Below are 16,120 nucleotides of genomic sequence, written 5' to 3'. Positions count from 1 at the left end.
GCCTCATCGCGGGCAGGGGAGGGAGCGGAAACAGAATCATGGCGTATGTCACTCATTTCCACGTGTGGCCAATAAGCAGCCAGCGTGCAGGCAGGGGGGAAAGACTGAGTTTTGTCACTTCCCGTTCAGTGATTCGGTCCTCCGGTTCCTGACCTAGCTTGCTGCTAACTTGACTTTCCAGTAATGACTATGCGGTGAACGAGTCATAAAATGAAAGGAAACGACTTTGTCACATATTTGTTAACGTGGAGCCTATCAAATGCTGCTCAAAAAGACAAAAACACCACACAAATCTAGCGAGCATGGTTTAGTGTTCTACTTTTCTCAACAGACTCGGGACTGTGCCTATGACGATATACTATCAAATTTACAGTAATTTAAAACACGCGTAGCTGCGAGGCAAGCAAAACCTGAGCTGCGGTCGCGTGACGGCAGTGAAGCGGGCAGAGAACTGTCACTATATGGAGGCTTCATGGCAGCGATATGTACCTCATATGTGCACAGAAAAAAAAAAATATTTAGTATGATCACCATAATACTGATTTGCAATGAAACTGTATATACATGTCAATTTTTTCCGAGTGTTTTTTTTTTTTTTTTTTTTTCGTGTCAGAGGGTGTCGGTTGGTTTGACAAATTATGTCAATCCGTCCATCATGTGCTACTCAAGCGCCCCAAAAACAAAGCGCGCGGACACGGGAGATGTCGCAATATGTCTACATTTTTCTTAACAGACTAATGAGAGTAGAAAGGCGAAATCATAAAGCAAACAATTATTTCTCGTCAGCATTTGACGATCTGAGATGCGGGGACGACAGGGGAGCTGACCGGATTATTTTATTTATTAATACCAGTGCAAAAATTCAAAACGATCATCTTAATAATAAAAAACAAAAATACAACAGAGCGAGAGGTTAATATGATGTGTTGGCCGTTCCATAATTAGAAATTAAACTTTCGATTTATTTTTATTTTCGTGACAGCAGGCATGCCGCGTTGGCTGTTAGCAGCAGCATTGTATATGTGAGCAAGATCATGCTAAAGAAAGTCCGTGCGCCCCCGACCCCAAACCCCGACTTCCCCCTCAAAAGGAAAATGTTTAACCGTGTCCTAATTCGAAATGCAAGCACGAGCCATGACTTTGAGCCCATAGAACTAGGACAGACGACGCGGAAGTTCTCCCTCGCTTTTGCAGCAGCGGGAGGGAGACGAGGCTGTCTCTGAGAGCAGAATGATATCGCCTGTCACTCATTTCTGAAACTACGACGAGTGGTCAATGTGCAAGAGAGGGAGGGACCAAGCAATGTCACTTCCCGTTCAGTTATACTGCGAAGCGGTCTTTGGTGATTCGTTCGGCAACGTCACTTCCCGTTCACTAACCGAACGATTCATTTGGGTGGGGAGGGAGATGAGGGGGGCGAACGATTCGTTGAACGATTCGTTTGAACGAATCGTTTTACTGAACGAACCGGAATGGATTCGTTTACTCAAGTGAACGACAGATCCCGTCACTAAAGTGCCCGGATTCTGAACAGTTTTAATGTTTCACATTGAGAGTCTGACATACTCCCATTGTGATCATTCAAAATACCTTTTTATTATGACAAAGCAGCGAACAGGAAGGGATTATGGGGGGACAGAAGAAAAGAAATACAAGAGAAGAAGGAAAAGAAACACATACACAAACAACAACTAGAAATACATTGAACATCTAAACTAGTTACTAATATGCTGGTGCTATCGTCAGCGAGATGTATTTCCGGTTTACACCATGTGGGGGCCTATTGGCCAGTGAAAGAGGAGAATGGGGGTGGGGGTGTCTATAAGCCTATAAGCTAAGTGATTGAAAGGGGTAGAGTGTACACAAATCAGTTCTGTGATCTAGAACCCAGTAATCGTGTGAATCTCTTATGAGTGTAAGCCCGTTGGCGACCAACCCTACGCCGCTGCATCGCCAATCCCGGCACCGGGACCCCCGACCCGAGCATGCCCTACCACATCCAGCAGCACGCAGGCCCCACCGGGCGCGCGACAGCCACGCAGACGGGCGGAGAAGCCGCGCGGGCCCCCACCCAGCCAGCCCGGGGAGGGAGGGGGGTGGGGGGCCATGCGCAGCCCATCCCTCCTCCCGCAATCCAGCAAAGGAGCCATCGTCCCCCCCCCCCGGGACCCAGGGTGGTCCCCCGGGCCACCCGCGCACCCATCAACCGGCCTTCAGGGATGGCAGGAGGGGACGCATCACCAACCCCACGCCTACACCCACCCCCGCCCGCCCACCCGGGCCACGAGCCACAGCCGCAGCCCCCCAACCGGCACGCACGCCACGGGACCCCCAGCGGCCCACCAAGCCCCAGGCAAGGCAGGGTCCCCCGCCGGTGCAGGCGACACCCCGCTGATACACCGGAGCCCAGCCAGCGACCCGCGACGGAGCGCAGGGCGGATGCCCAGCCAGAGAAGAGAGGGGAAGGCGGAGGCAGGAGAACGCCCAGGAACTGCCACGGGGCGATGCAAGATCGGAGACCCGACCCCCCAACCTACTCCCGCGGCCGGCAGCCGAGGCAGAGGGGAGGCCACACCCCAGGAGCCACGCCATATAGAAAAGTGTGGGACCCACCTACCACCCCATTACTGTGGCTGCCAGGTTCCCGACTGGCAGCCATCACCCAGCACCGTGATGGGGGTGTGAGGGGAGGGTAGTGCAATGTATGCATTAAAATAGGAGAGCTTGGCTTGGGGCAGTGGGACCGCAGCATGGAGCTTCTGCCCAGCCGCCCGTCCCACCGCCCTTTGCCAGAGCTCTCCTGTGGAGTATGATGTGTGGTGCATTTAAAAAAGGTGCAGAGATGGCGGGGCCTGTGGTGAGGAGGCAGCCGTGAGGTACCCCCACCCCCAACAGGTCCCAACCATCCCACAACCTTGGTGTGTGGTGCATTAAAAACAGGGGGGAGCCGGGCCGGGACTGTAAAGCCCCGTCCCAACTCTCCCCGGAGAAATGTATGAGCATGTAAGTGCCAGGGTGAAAAATATTCAAGTGAGAAGTGCGTGAGTTAAGAGGCAGGCTCCCGCGGGCGTGGCCCCGTCCACCAGAACCACCGGCCGCAGGACGGAAGAGGCGTCAGGGCCCCGATCAATCTCCGCCCCAGACCACCCATGGCGCCTCCGCGACCGCCCACCCCCCTCCCACCCACCGAGCACCCACCCCGCACTCCGAGCAGGCGCCACACCAAGCGCCGGCGACCAGGGGACGTCCACCCCACCGGCAAGGGACAGCAAGCCTGACCCAAGGCCCCGCGGGCCCCAAGAGGCCCCGCCAATGACCCCGCCGGCCGGGGGGCAGCAGCGGCCGCCGCGGCCCAGGGAGGCGGACAGGGCCGGAAGCAGACCAAGGGGACGGAAGCGCACCCCCCACAACCCACCCCCGGGCCAGGAGGGGCGCGCGGCATGACACCAGAGGGCACCTCCCCGGCACCCGGTACAGGGAGACGCGGCTCCGGCCGGGCGGACCTGGGAGGGAACCATGGCTGCCGCATGCACCCCCCGGCCCCCACCCCAACTCCACCCCACCCCACCCCGCTCGATTACCGCCCCCGAAACCCAGGCGCCACAGCGCGACCCGCCCGCCTAGCCCCCGTTCCACTGAAGGCACCACATTTACACCGAAAGCGAAGGAGCAATACTCAGGACAAGGTAAAATGAAGTTAACATAGCGCTAATAAATAGGATCAACTTTACGGTACCTTGCTAACGAAATGTTAGCCCTGGGGAGGGCTAGGTTTCTATTAATTATGACTACTGTCGATGCGTGGCTAACGTGTCTTTCATACAGGCTTTATTTAATATATAGAAACACAGCACTGTAGAGTGATGAGGGTGTAAAATAAAAACATAATAGAGCTAACTGTCAATTTTAGCTTGGTAGTTATTGATGGATAAAACGCTAAGTAGCACTGGGGCCTAATGTGCTCCAATACCATACATTTATTTTGTCCATTGGAAAAACTCAAAATTGTATCAGGACTTACAATTTAGACTTAAACTTCACTAGAACTTAAAACTAGCTTGACACAAATGGAAATTCAATTGAAACACGTGGGAAAGCACCGTGTGTTATCAAGCTTAATGACATTTTTATGTAAGAAATAAGATTTTTTATATAAGATCTTAAGTTTTTTTGTGTTTTTGTTATTTTCAATGTATATTGTTGAAAACAGCCAACAATTGCATCTCAGATGTAACTAGAATAAAAAAAAGACTAATTCACTGCTTTCACTCAAAAAAAAACTTTAGATCTTATTTAAAAAATATATATAAAAATGCCGTTACACTTGATGACACACATCACTTAAAAGTTAGGATTTTTTCCCACGTGTTTCAATTGAATTTGTGACAAGCCATTTTTAAGTTCTAGTTAAGTGTTAAGTTAGTCTAAACTGTAAGTCCTGATAGGATTTTGAGTTTTTGCAGTGTCAAAAATAAATGTATGATACAGGCTGTATTGGATTACATTAGGGACCAGTGCTACTTGGTGTTTTATCCAGGAATGACTACTGAGCTAAAATTGATAGTTAGCATTATTTAGTTTTTATTTTACACCATCACTCCACATTGCTATGTTATGTTAAAGCATGTATGTAAGACACGTTAGCCACGCATCGACAATGGTCATAAATAATAGAAACCTAGCCCTCCGCAGGGCTAACGTTACGTGAGCTAGTAACAGTAACGTTAATCTTATTTATTAGCGTTTAGCATTCTTTATTAGCGCTTAGCGCTGTACTGCTTTAAGATGGCGGCTGTTTACTAATACTGCGGCCGAGTCTGTCATTTCGCATCTAGTTCAACATACATGTGATCCCTATGAGACTCATCAGACGCTACCTGCTACCAACATAGCATCGTGCGGGCTAGTATTTAGCAACGTCGGAGTCGTATGTAGCGGCTGTCGGCTGCAGTAAGTTTTTTTTTTTTTGCTTCTTCCTCTTCGCACGTGACATCAGCGTGTTGTCCCTTTGTTTCTTCCTCTTCGCACGTGACATCAGCGCGTTGTCCCGCATTAAAAGTAGTCCGAGCAAAACGTGATGCTTACAGCTGTCAAAATAAATGATTACTCGAGGTGAATAAAATTACTCGGATCAGTTTTTAAACTCGAGTTACTCGAGTTGCTCGAGTATTCATTTCAGCTCTATGTCCAATTACTCGATCAATCAATGAAATTTTCGGTAGAATACTCGATTACTAAAATATTCAATAGCTGCAGCAACACATTTGTGCCTTTGATCGTAGCGCTACCGAGGGGTCTCTGGCCAGATCAAAGCTACAAACCTGTCAATCATCGTTAAACTTTAAGTACCAAACGCCAGCTGCACTGGTGACCAAGAAAACCAGTTTGGTCACACAGCTTTTCAGGAGTGAGCGTGAGAGGCTGTACGAGCATGTAGCAAAAAAATAAAACAAATATATTTTTTAACTAAAAACCCAATCCTTCTCACCCGATTTTGATCCTCTGAAAAACGGTGCGATTTTCAATCATGTGATCGGATCAGGACATCTCTAATGGATACAACGTGATCATAGTGAGTCAACCAAAGTCTTCCCAAACAGAGCTATTCAAGTCTGGTGAAAATTCTTCTAGTTTTAATGTCGCAATATACAGTATACTTTATATCGTAATATATCACAACGCCCCAAAAAGTCACAATGTCCGTTTTTTTTCCTATATCGTTCCGCTCTAGTAGCAGGTCTTAAGTGTTTAGAAAAGTTGGTTAGAAAAGTGTTTTTGCCAAGCGGAGACTAGGCAGCGGCTCGATGAAACAGCTCCGCTGACCCGGGGATGTGCATGGATGTTCACAGGTGCATGTTTGCGCAGAGTGTTCGACCCAAAGTCTCCCTATTGAAGGTAAGAAAGAGGGCTTTTAGGGGCAGTCTCTTAAGATTTCAGGGCTCTGTGTACTCATCAGGGGATTGGTGGAGCATGCATGGAGGAGAAAAAGTATTTCAAATTAACTCAAAATACAGTTGTGGTCAAAAGTTTACATACACTTGTGAAGAACATAATGTCATGGCTCTCTTGAGTTTCCAGTTATTTCTACAACTCTGATTTTTCTCTGCTAGAGTGATTGGAACAGATACTTCTTTGTCACAAAAAACATTGAACATGAAGTTTGGTTCTTTTATGACTTTATTATGGGTGAACAGAAAAAAGTGATCAAATCTGCTGAGTCAAAAATATACATACAGCAGCGCTAATATTTGTTAACATGTCCCTAAGCCATTTTCACTTTAATTAGGTGCTTTTGGTAGCTATCCACAAGCTTCTGGCAAGCTTCTGGTTGAATCTTTGACCACTCCTCTTGACAGAATTGGTGCAGTTCAGTTAAATTTGATGGCTTTCTGAAATGGACTTGTTTCTTCAGCATTTTCCACAAGTTCTCAATGGGGTTTAAGTCAGGACTTTGGGAAGGCCATTCAAAAACCTTAATTCTAGCCTGATTTAGCCATTCCATTACCACTTTTGATGTATGTTTGGGGTCATGGTCCTGTTGGAACACCAACTGCGCCCAAGACCCAATCTTCGGGCTGATGACTTTAGGTTATCTTGAAGAATTTGAAGGTAATCCTCCTTCTTCATTATCCCATTTACTCTCTGTAAAGCACCAGTTCCATTGGCAGCAAAACAGCCCCACAGCATAATACTACCACCACTGTGCTTGACGGTAGGCATGGTGTACTTGAGTTAAAGGCCTCACCTTTTCTCCTCCAAACATATTGCTGGGCATTGTGGCCAAACAGCTCGATTTTTGTTTCGTCTGACCACAGAACTTTCCTCCAAAAGGTCATGTCTTTGTCCGTGTGATCAGCAGCAAACTTCAGTCGAGCCTTAAGCTGCCGCTTTTGGAGCAAGGGCTTCCTTCTTGCACGGTAGCCTCTCAGTCCATGGGGATGCAAAACACGCTTGACTGTGTGTGTGTCTGAAACCTGTGTTCCAGCAGCTTCTAATTCTTGGCAGATCTGCTTTTTGGTGATTCTCGGTTGAATCTTCACCCTCCTGACCAATTTTCTCTCTGCAGCAGGTGATAGCTTGCGTTTTCTTCCTGATCGTGGCAGTGACAAAACAGTGCCATGCACTTTATACTTACAAACACTTGTTTGCACTGTTGCTCTTGGGACCTGCATCTGCTTTGAAATGGCGCAAAGTGACTTTCCTGACTTGTTCAAGTCAATGATTGTTCAAGTCAATAATCACTCACAAGAAATTGCGATTCGTGTTGCTGTATGTATATTTTTGACCCAGCAGATTTGATCACTTTTTCTGTTCACCCATAATAAAGTCATAAAAGAACCAAACTTCATGAATGTTTTTTGTGACAAAGAAGTATCTGTTCCAATCACTCTATCAGAGAAAAATCAGAGTTGTAGAAATAACTGGAAACTCAAGAGAGCCATGACATTATGTTCTTCACAAGTGTATGTAAACTTTTGACCACAATTGTATCTTGTATAGTCCCTTTAACTATAAGGAAAATATCCATTTCAATTTTTGCCTTGTAGGAGATTGTTTTGACCGTTTGCGCATGAGCAGTACTACCTGAAAAATTTGAATATCAAGTACAAGTTTTATTTAGGTTATTCAACATTAAAAACCAACACATTTCATTGAGGCATTACACGCATATTAACATACAGTATGTCAAGCAGTTCCTTGTAACTTTGCTGAATAAGATTTTTCCGCTTACGAAACCACAAACCCACAAACTTAGAATTTAGAATACTGTGAAAGTCTTCAGTTTTGCCCACGGTTCGCACATGTGTAATTCAAAACACCTGCAAAAGGGTCTTGAGCTTTTAAGAAGTCACTCTTGGGTTGCCAATCTGAGATGACACTCTAATTTTCTGAATAGTACTGTACATTTATGTTATCAGCTTGAATTCCCATAGCTATGTCTGGTTTTCTTCAGAACAGTGATTTCCAAAAAGGGTGCGGTAGCACACAGTGTGCTGTGGGAGATCATTTTGGATGCTATGCGAAATTATCTTAAATTGATCAATTTATAATGAATGTATATTTGTTAATCTACCAACAAGTGACATACAGGAAAATGACATTCTCTTCCGTTAGATGGCAGAAGACACAATAAACCTGCGTATCCACCGATTCACAAGTCTTCCTGTAAGATTTCAAACTTAAGTTGTGAGAAAATTCAGATGAAATCATGAACATTTTTTTTAACAACTAACAAAACTACATGGAATTTGTTGAAATCCACTCCATCGACTAATCAAACCCTCGCTAGCTTGAAGATTAAGCCCGATTTTAAAAATCCTGAACTTCCCCCTGTCAAATACTGTTCCAAATCTACAAATATGGACATCTATTAGGGGTGTGCCATCTTGGGCACCCCACGATTCGATTAGATTATGATTCAGGGTGCTACGATTCGATATTTGAACGATGATCACGGTATTGACGATGATCACGCTTATCGCGATTATCACGACTATCATGATTATCGATGCATCGTACATTACTGATTAATAAAGTAGCCAAACAAATTTATGTCCATTACTTATTTAAAATCGATGGAAACCTGCCCATACAACAAAAAGCTGCCCTTAAGCAGTTTATTTATTTATTTATTTTTACAAGAAAGTGCAAAAACATTAACCATTTTAAAGGGAGTACATATTTCTCTCAACAGTACAATAAAATTTACACTGTTGGAATGAATTCCACATTTTCTGGACACAAAGTGTCCTCAGATATAAGACTTTTTTTTTTTAACCAATATACTTTGTTTTCACAGTGTTACCTCCCTTGTGTCACTCTTGGAGTGACAGGTGGAAATCACAACTGCACTTGATCACTTTTAACTTTTTTAGCGTTTATTGCAGAGCACATTAAAAAAAAAAACACCGCCACACACACACTCATTACAGCGCGCGTACTTTCTTCTCTCCCTGCCCGCCCACGTGCACACACGCCTGTTGGCTCCCAGGCAGCACTTGCAACAAGATTTCTGTACTATTTCGCATGTTTGTAGTGTTACCGCTGTACTTAATCATGGTTTTACACGTTCTGCGTATGAAATACACATTAGCGAATTAGCTAATTAGCTTAGCGCTCGGCGCTAACTATTAACATCTCAAAAACGACAACAATAAAGGCTACACAGTACAAGAGGGTTCGTGTACTCACCTCTTATAGACGCACACAGGTTTTAGCAACACACTCATGACATTTTTCAATTGAAATGCTTTAAAACTACAGCTGGACATCTGAAAGACAAGGTGCAACAAACTATCTCTCTTCCCCTCTTGCCTTAAAAATGAACTTGCGCACAAAAGCACGACCGCCGGGTCACACTGTGCCTGCCTGTCTCATACAAAAAATTATTTTCCAGTCTTTTAAAAAGGAGTAAATCTCTCTCCCAGTAACCAGGAGCATCCATCATAACGTTGTGCGTGCGTCCAGTAACAGTGTCCGTGCGGCTGACGTGTCTTGAATTTCGTTCCGCTACGAGCGCCTGTCATAAAGTTATGAGGGAAAATCATCGTTTTTGAATCTTTATGAATAGTAATCGAATCGTCACGTGTCGAATCGCGATGTATGTAATAATTAGGGCTGTCAAACGATTAAAAATTTTAATCGAGTTAATTACAGCTTAAAAATTAATTAATCGCAATTAATCGCAATTCAAACCATCTATAAAATATGTCATATTTTTCTGTAAATTATTGTTGTAATGGAAACTTAAGACACAAGATGGATATATACATTCAACATACGGTACATAAGGACTGTTGTTTGTTTATTATAACAATAAATCAACAAGGTGGCATTAACATTATTAACATTCTGTTAAAGCGATCCATGGATAGAAAGACTTGTAGTTCTTAAAAGATAAATCTTAGTACAAGTTACAGAAATTTTATATTAAAACCCCTCTTAATGTTTTCGTTTTGATAAAATTTGTAAAAATTTTCAATCAAAACATAAACTAGTAGCCCGCCATTGTTGATGTACAATAATTACTTACACAATGCTCATGGGTGCTGAAGCCTATAAAATCAGTCGCACCCAAGCGCCAGCAGAGGGCGGCAAAACTCCATAAAACACAATTAACAACTGGGCATTTCACTGGACTGTCATTTGAATCTGTCTGAGCTGGGCATGTGCGTTAATTGCATCAAATATTTTAACGTGATTAATTTAAAAAATGAATTACCGCCCGTTAACGCGATAATTTTGACAGCCCTAGTAATAATCGATTTTTTTTAAACTTCTCTAACATCTATATTCTCACAATGCTAAAATATGGACACTAATATGGAGGTTTACCTTCGAAATGTATGTTAGTCTTAGGCTGCCAACAAAACTTGCTCCACTGGGCAGGTTCTGCATGACAAACAGACACACAGTCACACACAGATGTGTCACAGAGTCACAGTCCAAGGTTACCCTGGCTCGTATTGGTCACTTCCTTTTACCGTTTGTTCAAATGTGTTGTGTCATACAATGCGCGACGCACCTGAGGGTTGTCCATGTACCACAGCAAAGCATTCCCCTGTGTGTCCAGGATGAAGTAACGCCTCTGGAAACGGCTGCTGTTCTCTTTCTCTTCAATGTCCAGGAAGCCACACACGCGGTTCAGACGGTCCACGTACGGCATGCTGCCGCTATCACATATCACTGGGACACAAACAATGCATGTATAGACCAAGACCTCAATACACATGTGCGCACACACAGGAAGTGAGAGAGCAAGAGCATCTCACACTCAGCAGTTTTTCATGTGACGTGATTGAGGCTGAGCAGCAGCTAAAGCCCGAGGCATGCTCAGGCCCTCCACCAAAGCCAAAAATTACAGACTGCACTCAAGATCTGCACACATTTCCATTGGCCAGACATCAGGCTGTTGGTAATGGAAGTGGTGGTGGAGGGGGTAGCTGCGTAAAGATTCTGAAATGTATTCATTAAGACAATGCCATGCGTGTGAATCAGACAGTCAGCCAATAACTTTGGTATGCTGAAGATATTTAGTGGTGTTAAGTATGGTGTCATCCACACGCACCCACGCAAAACACACAGTCTTGAGGCGCGAGGCACATGAGTGGCAAGTTGATTCTTTACTTATGCTGTCATCCTTATTCAATTCCTGCATGAAGTCAAACATTCTCTCAGCACTGACTGAATGAAAATGCCTTCACTTTGCTTACAGACAGATTGAATTAAAAGAACTTAAATCTTTCAGAACTTGAAACTTCAGAAAAGTGGAGAATAGGCATGTGCCGGTATGAGATTCTGACGGTGTGATAACCTTAAGCCAAAATATCATGGTTTCACAGTATCAAGGTATTGCAATTACAGCTCTAAAATTGGATACTGTACTTTGAGACATCTGTTTTTTTTTTAAAAAATCCATTGAACAGGATTTGTATTTTTCAAACCATATTCGCAACTAGGAATATATGTATAATTAACAAAAAAAAAAAAAAAAAAAAAAAAAAAAAAAAAAAAAAAAAAAAAGCAGTCGTTTAGGTGAGCCTAAACTCACACCCGCAGCTCAAAATTATTACCATCAGAACAAATTAGTGCTGCAACGATTAATCGATTAACTCGAGTATTCGATTAGAAAAAAAAGATTCAAATTAAATTTTGCTGCTTCGAGTATTCGTTTAATTAAAGTGACGTTGTAATGGTTTGTTTTTGAAAGCGTTTGCATTTAGTTTTATTGATTTGGGTGGATACACTGCCCTCTAGTCTGCCTCATTTTACATGGCCAAATCAAACTGCTCCCTGTTACGACCAACATAAGCTAAGTTTTTGTTGAGCTAATTATTTTTAATGCATTTGTAATTTAGGTTAAAGGTATATTTAGCCATTTTTTGTAGGAATATGTGTCTGAGCCATTTGTTAAGAGCATGGTAAAAAAAATTAAATAAAAGTTAGTATTTTATAGCATTTAAGCTAGTGGAACTTAGCTTTTTAAGTTAGCCAATTGTTGTTTTGTTGTACATATGTACGTAGATCCTTATTTTTTTTTATACCGTTTGAGGCCCAACTCAGGTATTTTAATTTTTTCATGTTTATCCAATTACTCGATTAGTCAAACTAACTAGTTCATTGATTAATCGACTACTAAAATAATCGATAGCTGCAGCCCTAGTGTGTTATCAAGCGTAATAATAATCTTTTTAGGTAAGAAAGAAGATTTTTTATAAGATCTCGAAGTTTTTGAGTGAAAACAGTAAAAAAGTTTGTTTTTTGTTTTTTTCTAGTCACTTCTGAGATGCAATTGTTGGCTGACTACGGCGAAGTTGTGCACCCCGCTCCCCAAATTTTTATTTTTTTGTGTGTGTGCTCAATGTATTTATTCAGATTTAGCATTGGAAAGAGATACATATAAGGCATGTTTTTTTTCCTCACTTTTTCCCCAAAGTATGATTTTTAAAAATGTGTATATATATATATATATATATATATATATATATATATATATATATATTAATAAATGGTTTTAAGTAGGGATGGGAATCGAAATCCGATTCCAATTCGGAACCGGTTCCGAGTGTTTCGAGGCCTCGACATCATAATGAAAAAGCCTTAACGATCCCTATAGACCCTACCCACGTGACGTCACAACTCCGCTCTCCTGACTGGTGCCGCCCACTTGGCCGTCAAAACATAGTGTTAACCTATTACGGCTACGTACATTTCTCCTATTTACGGCGTGTTTTTCTGCTCCTTAACATTAATAATCAAAATGGTGAAGGCGTGTGTGGCTGTTGGTTGCACTAACAGAGAAGATGGAAGGAGAGACTTGAAATTTTACCGTATTCCGAGGGATCCAAATAGAAGAGCGAAATGGACGGTTGCAATTCGACGTGAAAATTGGACACCAAAAAATCACCAGAGACTATGTAGTAGTCATTTTATATCCGGTAAGATGCATTTAATATATATTTAGAGGGTTTTGGCCTGACAACCACAATTAAGATCATTGCTAGGCTAATCGCCGACAACATACGACGTAGTACGACATAGTTTCAAATTCAAGATGTTTGTGACTTCCCTTTCTTCCACCATCGTTATTTTTCGAATAATATTTAGCTGGTACCAAGTGAGGGAAACTGGCCTCGTCTACGGGGCTGACAAATAACCACAATTAAGATCATTGCTAGGCTAATCGCCGACAACATACACGTATGTATGTAGTGCGTGCTATCGCTAAACCATATAAACATTAAAAGCCTTTATGTAGTGCGTGCTATCGCTAAACCATATAAACATTAAAAGCCTTAACTCCATTGACAAACGACATGAAATACATTAGACTTGACAGTGGATGTTAGCAATAACAAAAGATCGAATTGAAAATTTCGTAACTCACCTTTCCAAGCACAAGATAGATTCCTGCCAAACGAGGACCTGTTTCACCCAACCAGCAACAAAGTATTTATAAGCTTCCAAGCTCTTGAAGTTTTTCGTGAGAATAGGCCGATTTTGTGTGGACAAGATCATTTTAAATATCAGCGTAGCAGATGTCAGGCAGACAGGGCGAAGACAGTGGGTCGAAAAACATCGATTTGGGCATCAAATATGGATCTGGCGACTGTATAGAACGAAGCTTTTCCTCATAACGCCTTTTATGCAATAGATCCAGTGAGTTTGCGGCATCAGAAAGCACCGGGTCTTCCATGAAATGCATTTTAAATTGCGCCATCAATTGAAAGCAATGCAAATACAGAGTCAAAATGACGGCCAAGTGGGCGGAACCCTACAGCGAACACGTGGTGCGTGGGTAGGGTCTATAACGCATATTGCGTCGTGACGTGTCTTGTTGTCCAGACGCATCAAACTAGCATGGCGCCAAGAACCACTCGCTCCAAAGTTTGGCTACACTTCACCAGGAAAAAGGGTGAAAATGAAAGGTTACGATAGTTTAGCACGAGCATTGCCGCCGTAAACATAACAATGACAGCACGTAGGTTCGAACGCTCGAAAGTGTGTCTACACTTCGCGTCCTCACCGAGACGCTAAGGCATAGTCCTGGCTATACAGCTAGCTAAAATGACGATGCAGAAGACGTTGGTATAATTTGCTGACTTCATTCAACCATCACTTGAAACTAAAAATAGAAATGAAACAAATCAATTTCGTCCCCAATAACAAACAGGTTTGCATCAACGTAAATCAGCGATGATTAGTTGCTAACACAGTAATAACAAACAGTTAGCATGCGTTCGCTAGCATTAGCACATCATTTAAACCACTACACAACTGGATTTAAGTGTCTGATCGCGAGTGGAAACACACAACAACAACACAGAAGATGATACATACAGGCGTTGGCTCTGTAGCTATTTTACAAACATTAACAAAGAACCTAGGCTCGTGGCAGTGTTTCCCTTTCTCACTAACTCGCTCACTCGCTTGGATGCGCATTTCTTCTTCGCTGTAAGCGCGCTCTTCTTCACGTGAGAGCGTTCTTCTTCGTGTGAGGAAGCGCAAGGGCGCCACCACTTGAGCGTGAAAGCACCATAAAAACTAAAAGGCATGCATTTCAATATACTGGTAAATAAAAACAGGGGTCCCCAAACTATGGCCCGCGGCTCCATATTTGGTCCGGCCCCCTGAACAATTCCAGAAAGCATTTCGAATTTTTTTTTGTTTTTTTCTCCCTCAGTAGTGTTATTTATTTCCTGGCCTTTTTCAGTGAATAACTCAGAGAGGGTTATTTGGTTATTATCTATTTAATTAATAGTGCTATTATTATTTATTATTATTATATTATATTATTATTTTTATTTTATTTACTTTTGCTCCGTGAAGAATCCACAGAGGGTTATTTGATTGTGGCTTTATGAAAAACAATAATTTTTTTACATTTACGCACTCCTGCAATCCTCACACTTTTTCTGTTACAAACTGACCCCGGCCTCTCATCAGAGAAGGGAAAAGTTACGTGGCCCTCACAGGAAAACGTTTGGGGACATTGCTAAAGGCAGAACAACGACCTATATGCCAAAATATACCAATATTTTTTATTTCTATTAGAAAAATATTTCAGTAAAACTTATTGCCACAGTTAACATTGAGGCTTTGGGCCTCTTTTGACTTCGTTGTGAGTTTGTAAGGTTTTGACTTCTGATTAAACAAACTTGATGCCAATCAAAATGTTTGTTCTTCTTTTTCCCGAAATTAGAATCGATAAGAGAATCGATAAAGAATCGAATCGTTAAGCAATACAGTGTTTCCCACAGGATTTTAGGAGACTGTGGTGGGAGGGTCTCTAACCAGTGTTTCCCATAGGATTTTTTGAAACTGTGGTGGTGGGCTGCATCGGAGTCAGACAGCCTCACCATGTCGTGCCACGGCTAATTTTTTTTTTTTTCTTCATTATTTTTTTCCCCCAAGAAGAACCATAACAAAGATTTATTTGAAATATTTCATTAGCTAGGCTAATGGTATAGCTCTCAGCTACGGTACATGTATGTAAAATGCGTAGCTGATTACAGCTACGTTACCCTATGTAATAATGCGACTTTTTTTTCTCGTAGCAATAGTACGACTTACATCTCGTAGTGACTCAGGGTTGGCAACCCAAACTGTTGAAAGAGCCAAACTTTTGAATCTATATTTTATCCTCTATCAGTTTTGACATCAACCAGCATTTATATATATTTTTTTTAAACATTGACACCTTTTTAAAACGATATCTCGATTCTTGGCAGGAGCATATCGATAACTTTTTGGGATACAAAGTATCATGATTTATCACCATTTCCATATTCTGTCACACCCCTGGAAAAGACCACTTGAATGCATCTCTACTGTCGTTCAAATGGATGACTAAAAACCCTTGTGCAGAAACTTGGCCCAAAAATGAAAATAAAAGCATTGGACTACTCACACTGGCACACATGCCACACAAATACACAAAAAATTTTGGGATCATAAAACATCTGGTTCAACCATTAAGGGGAGGAGCAGGGAAGAAGTTGTGGCATTTTCGGTCAATGCGGGAGAATGACACACATGTATTTCATCCGAACACTGATAATAGCACATCTGTTTTATTTATGGAATTTTTCTACCTCTGCTGAGATTTTTCGGGAGACTA

The 16,120-nt window shown here is 42.5% G+C and overlaps 1 protein-coding gene across 3 annotated transcripts in view; it reads right to left on the bottom strand.

Moving 5' to 3' along the window:
* The window catches only part of LOC130913560 (pleckstrin homology domain-containing family A member 2-like), a 71,135-nt gene that overhangs the window by 43,044 nt on the left and 11,971 nt on the right, over positions 1 to 16,120 (bottom strand). For 2 of the 3 annotated variants that reach the window (XM_057832248.1, XM_057832247.1), the window contains 2 exons: positions 10,526 to 10,686; positions 10,336 to 10,392 (listed from right to left, as the gene is read on the bottom strand). In XM_057832248.1, the coding sequence (XP_057688231.1) occupies positions 10,336 to 10,392; positions 10,526 to 10,666 (198 nt within the window). In that variant the 5' untranslated portion in view covers positions 10,667 to 10,686. The remainder of the gene's footprint in view (positions 1 to 10,335; positions 10,393 to 10,525; positions 10,687 to 16,120) is intronic. The other variant, XM_057832249.1, reaches the window with a different exon arrangement.

Source organism: Corythoichthys intestinalis, chromosome 3 (assembly GCF_030265065.1).
Source record: "Corythoichthys intestinalis isolate RoL2023-P3 chromosome 3, ASM3026506v1, whole genome shotgun sequence".
In the NCBI taxonomy this organism is placed as follows: domain Eukaryota; kingdom Metazoa; phylum Chordata; class Actinopteri; order Syngnathiformes; family Syngnathidae; genus Corythoichthys; species Corythoichthys intestinalis.
This window is presented reverse-complemented; position numbering and strand designations above follow the sequence as displayed.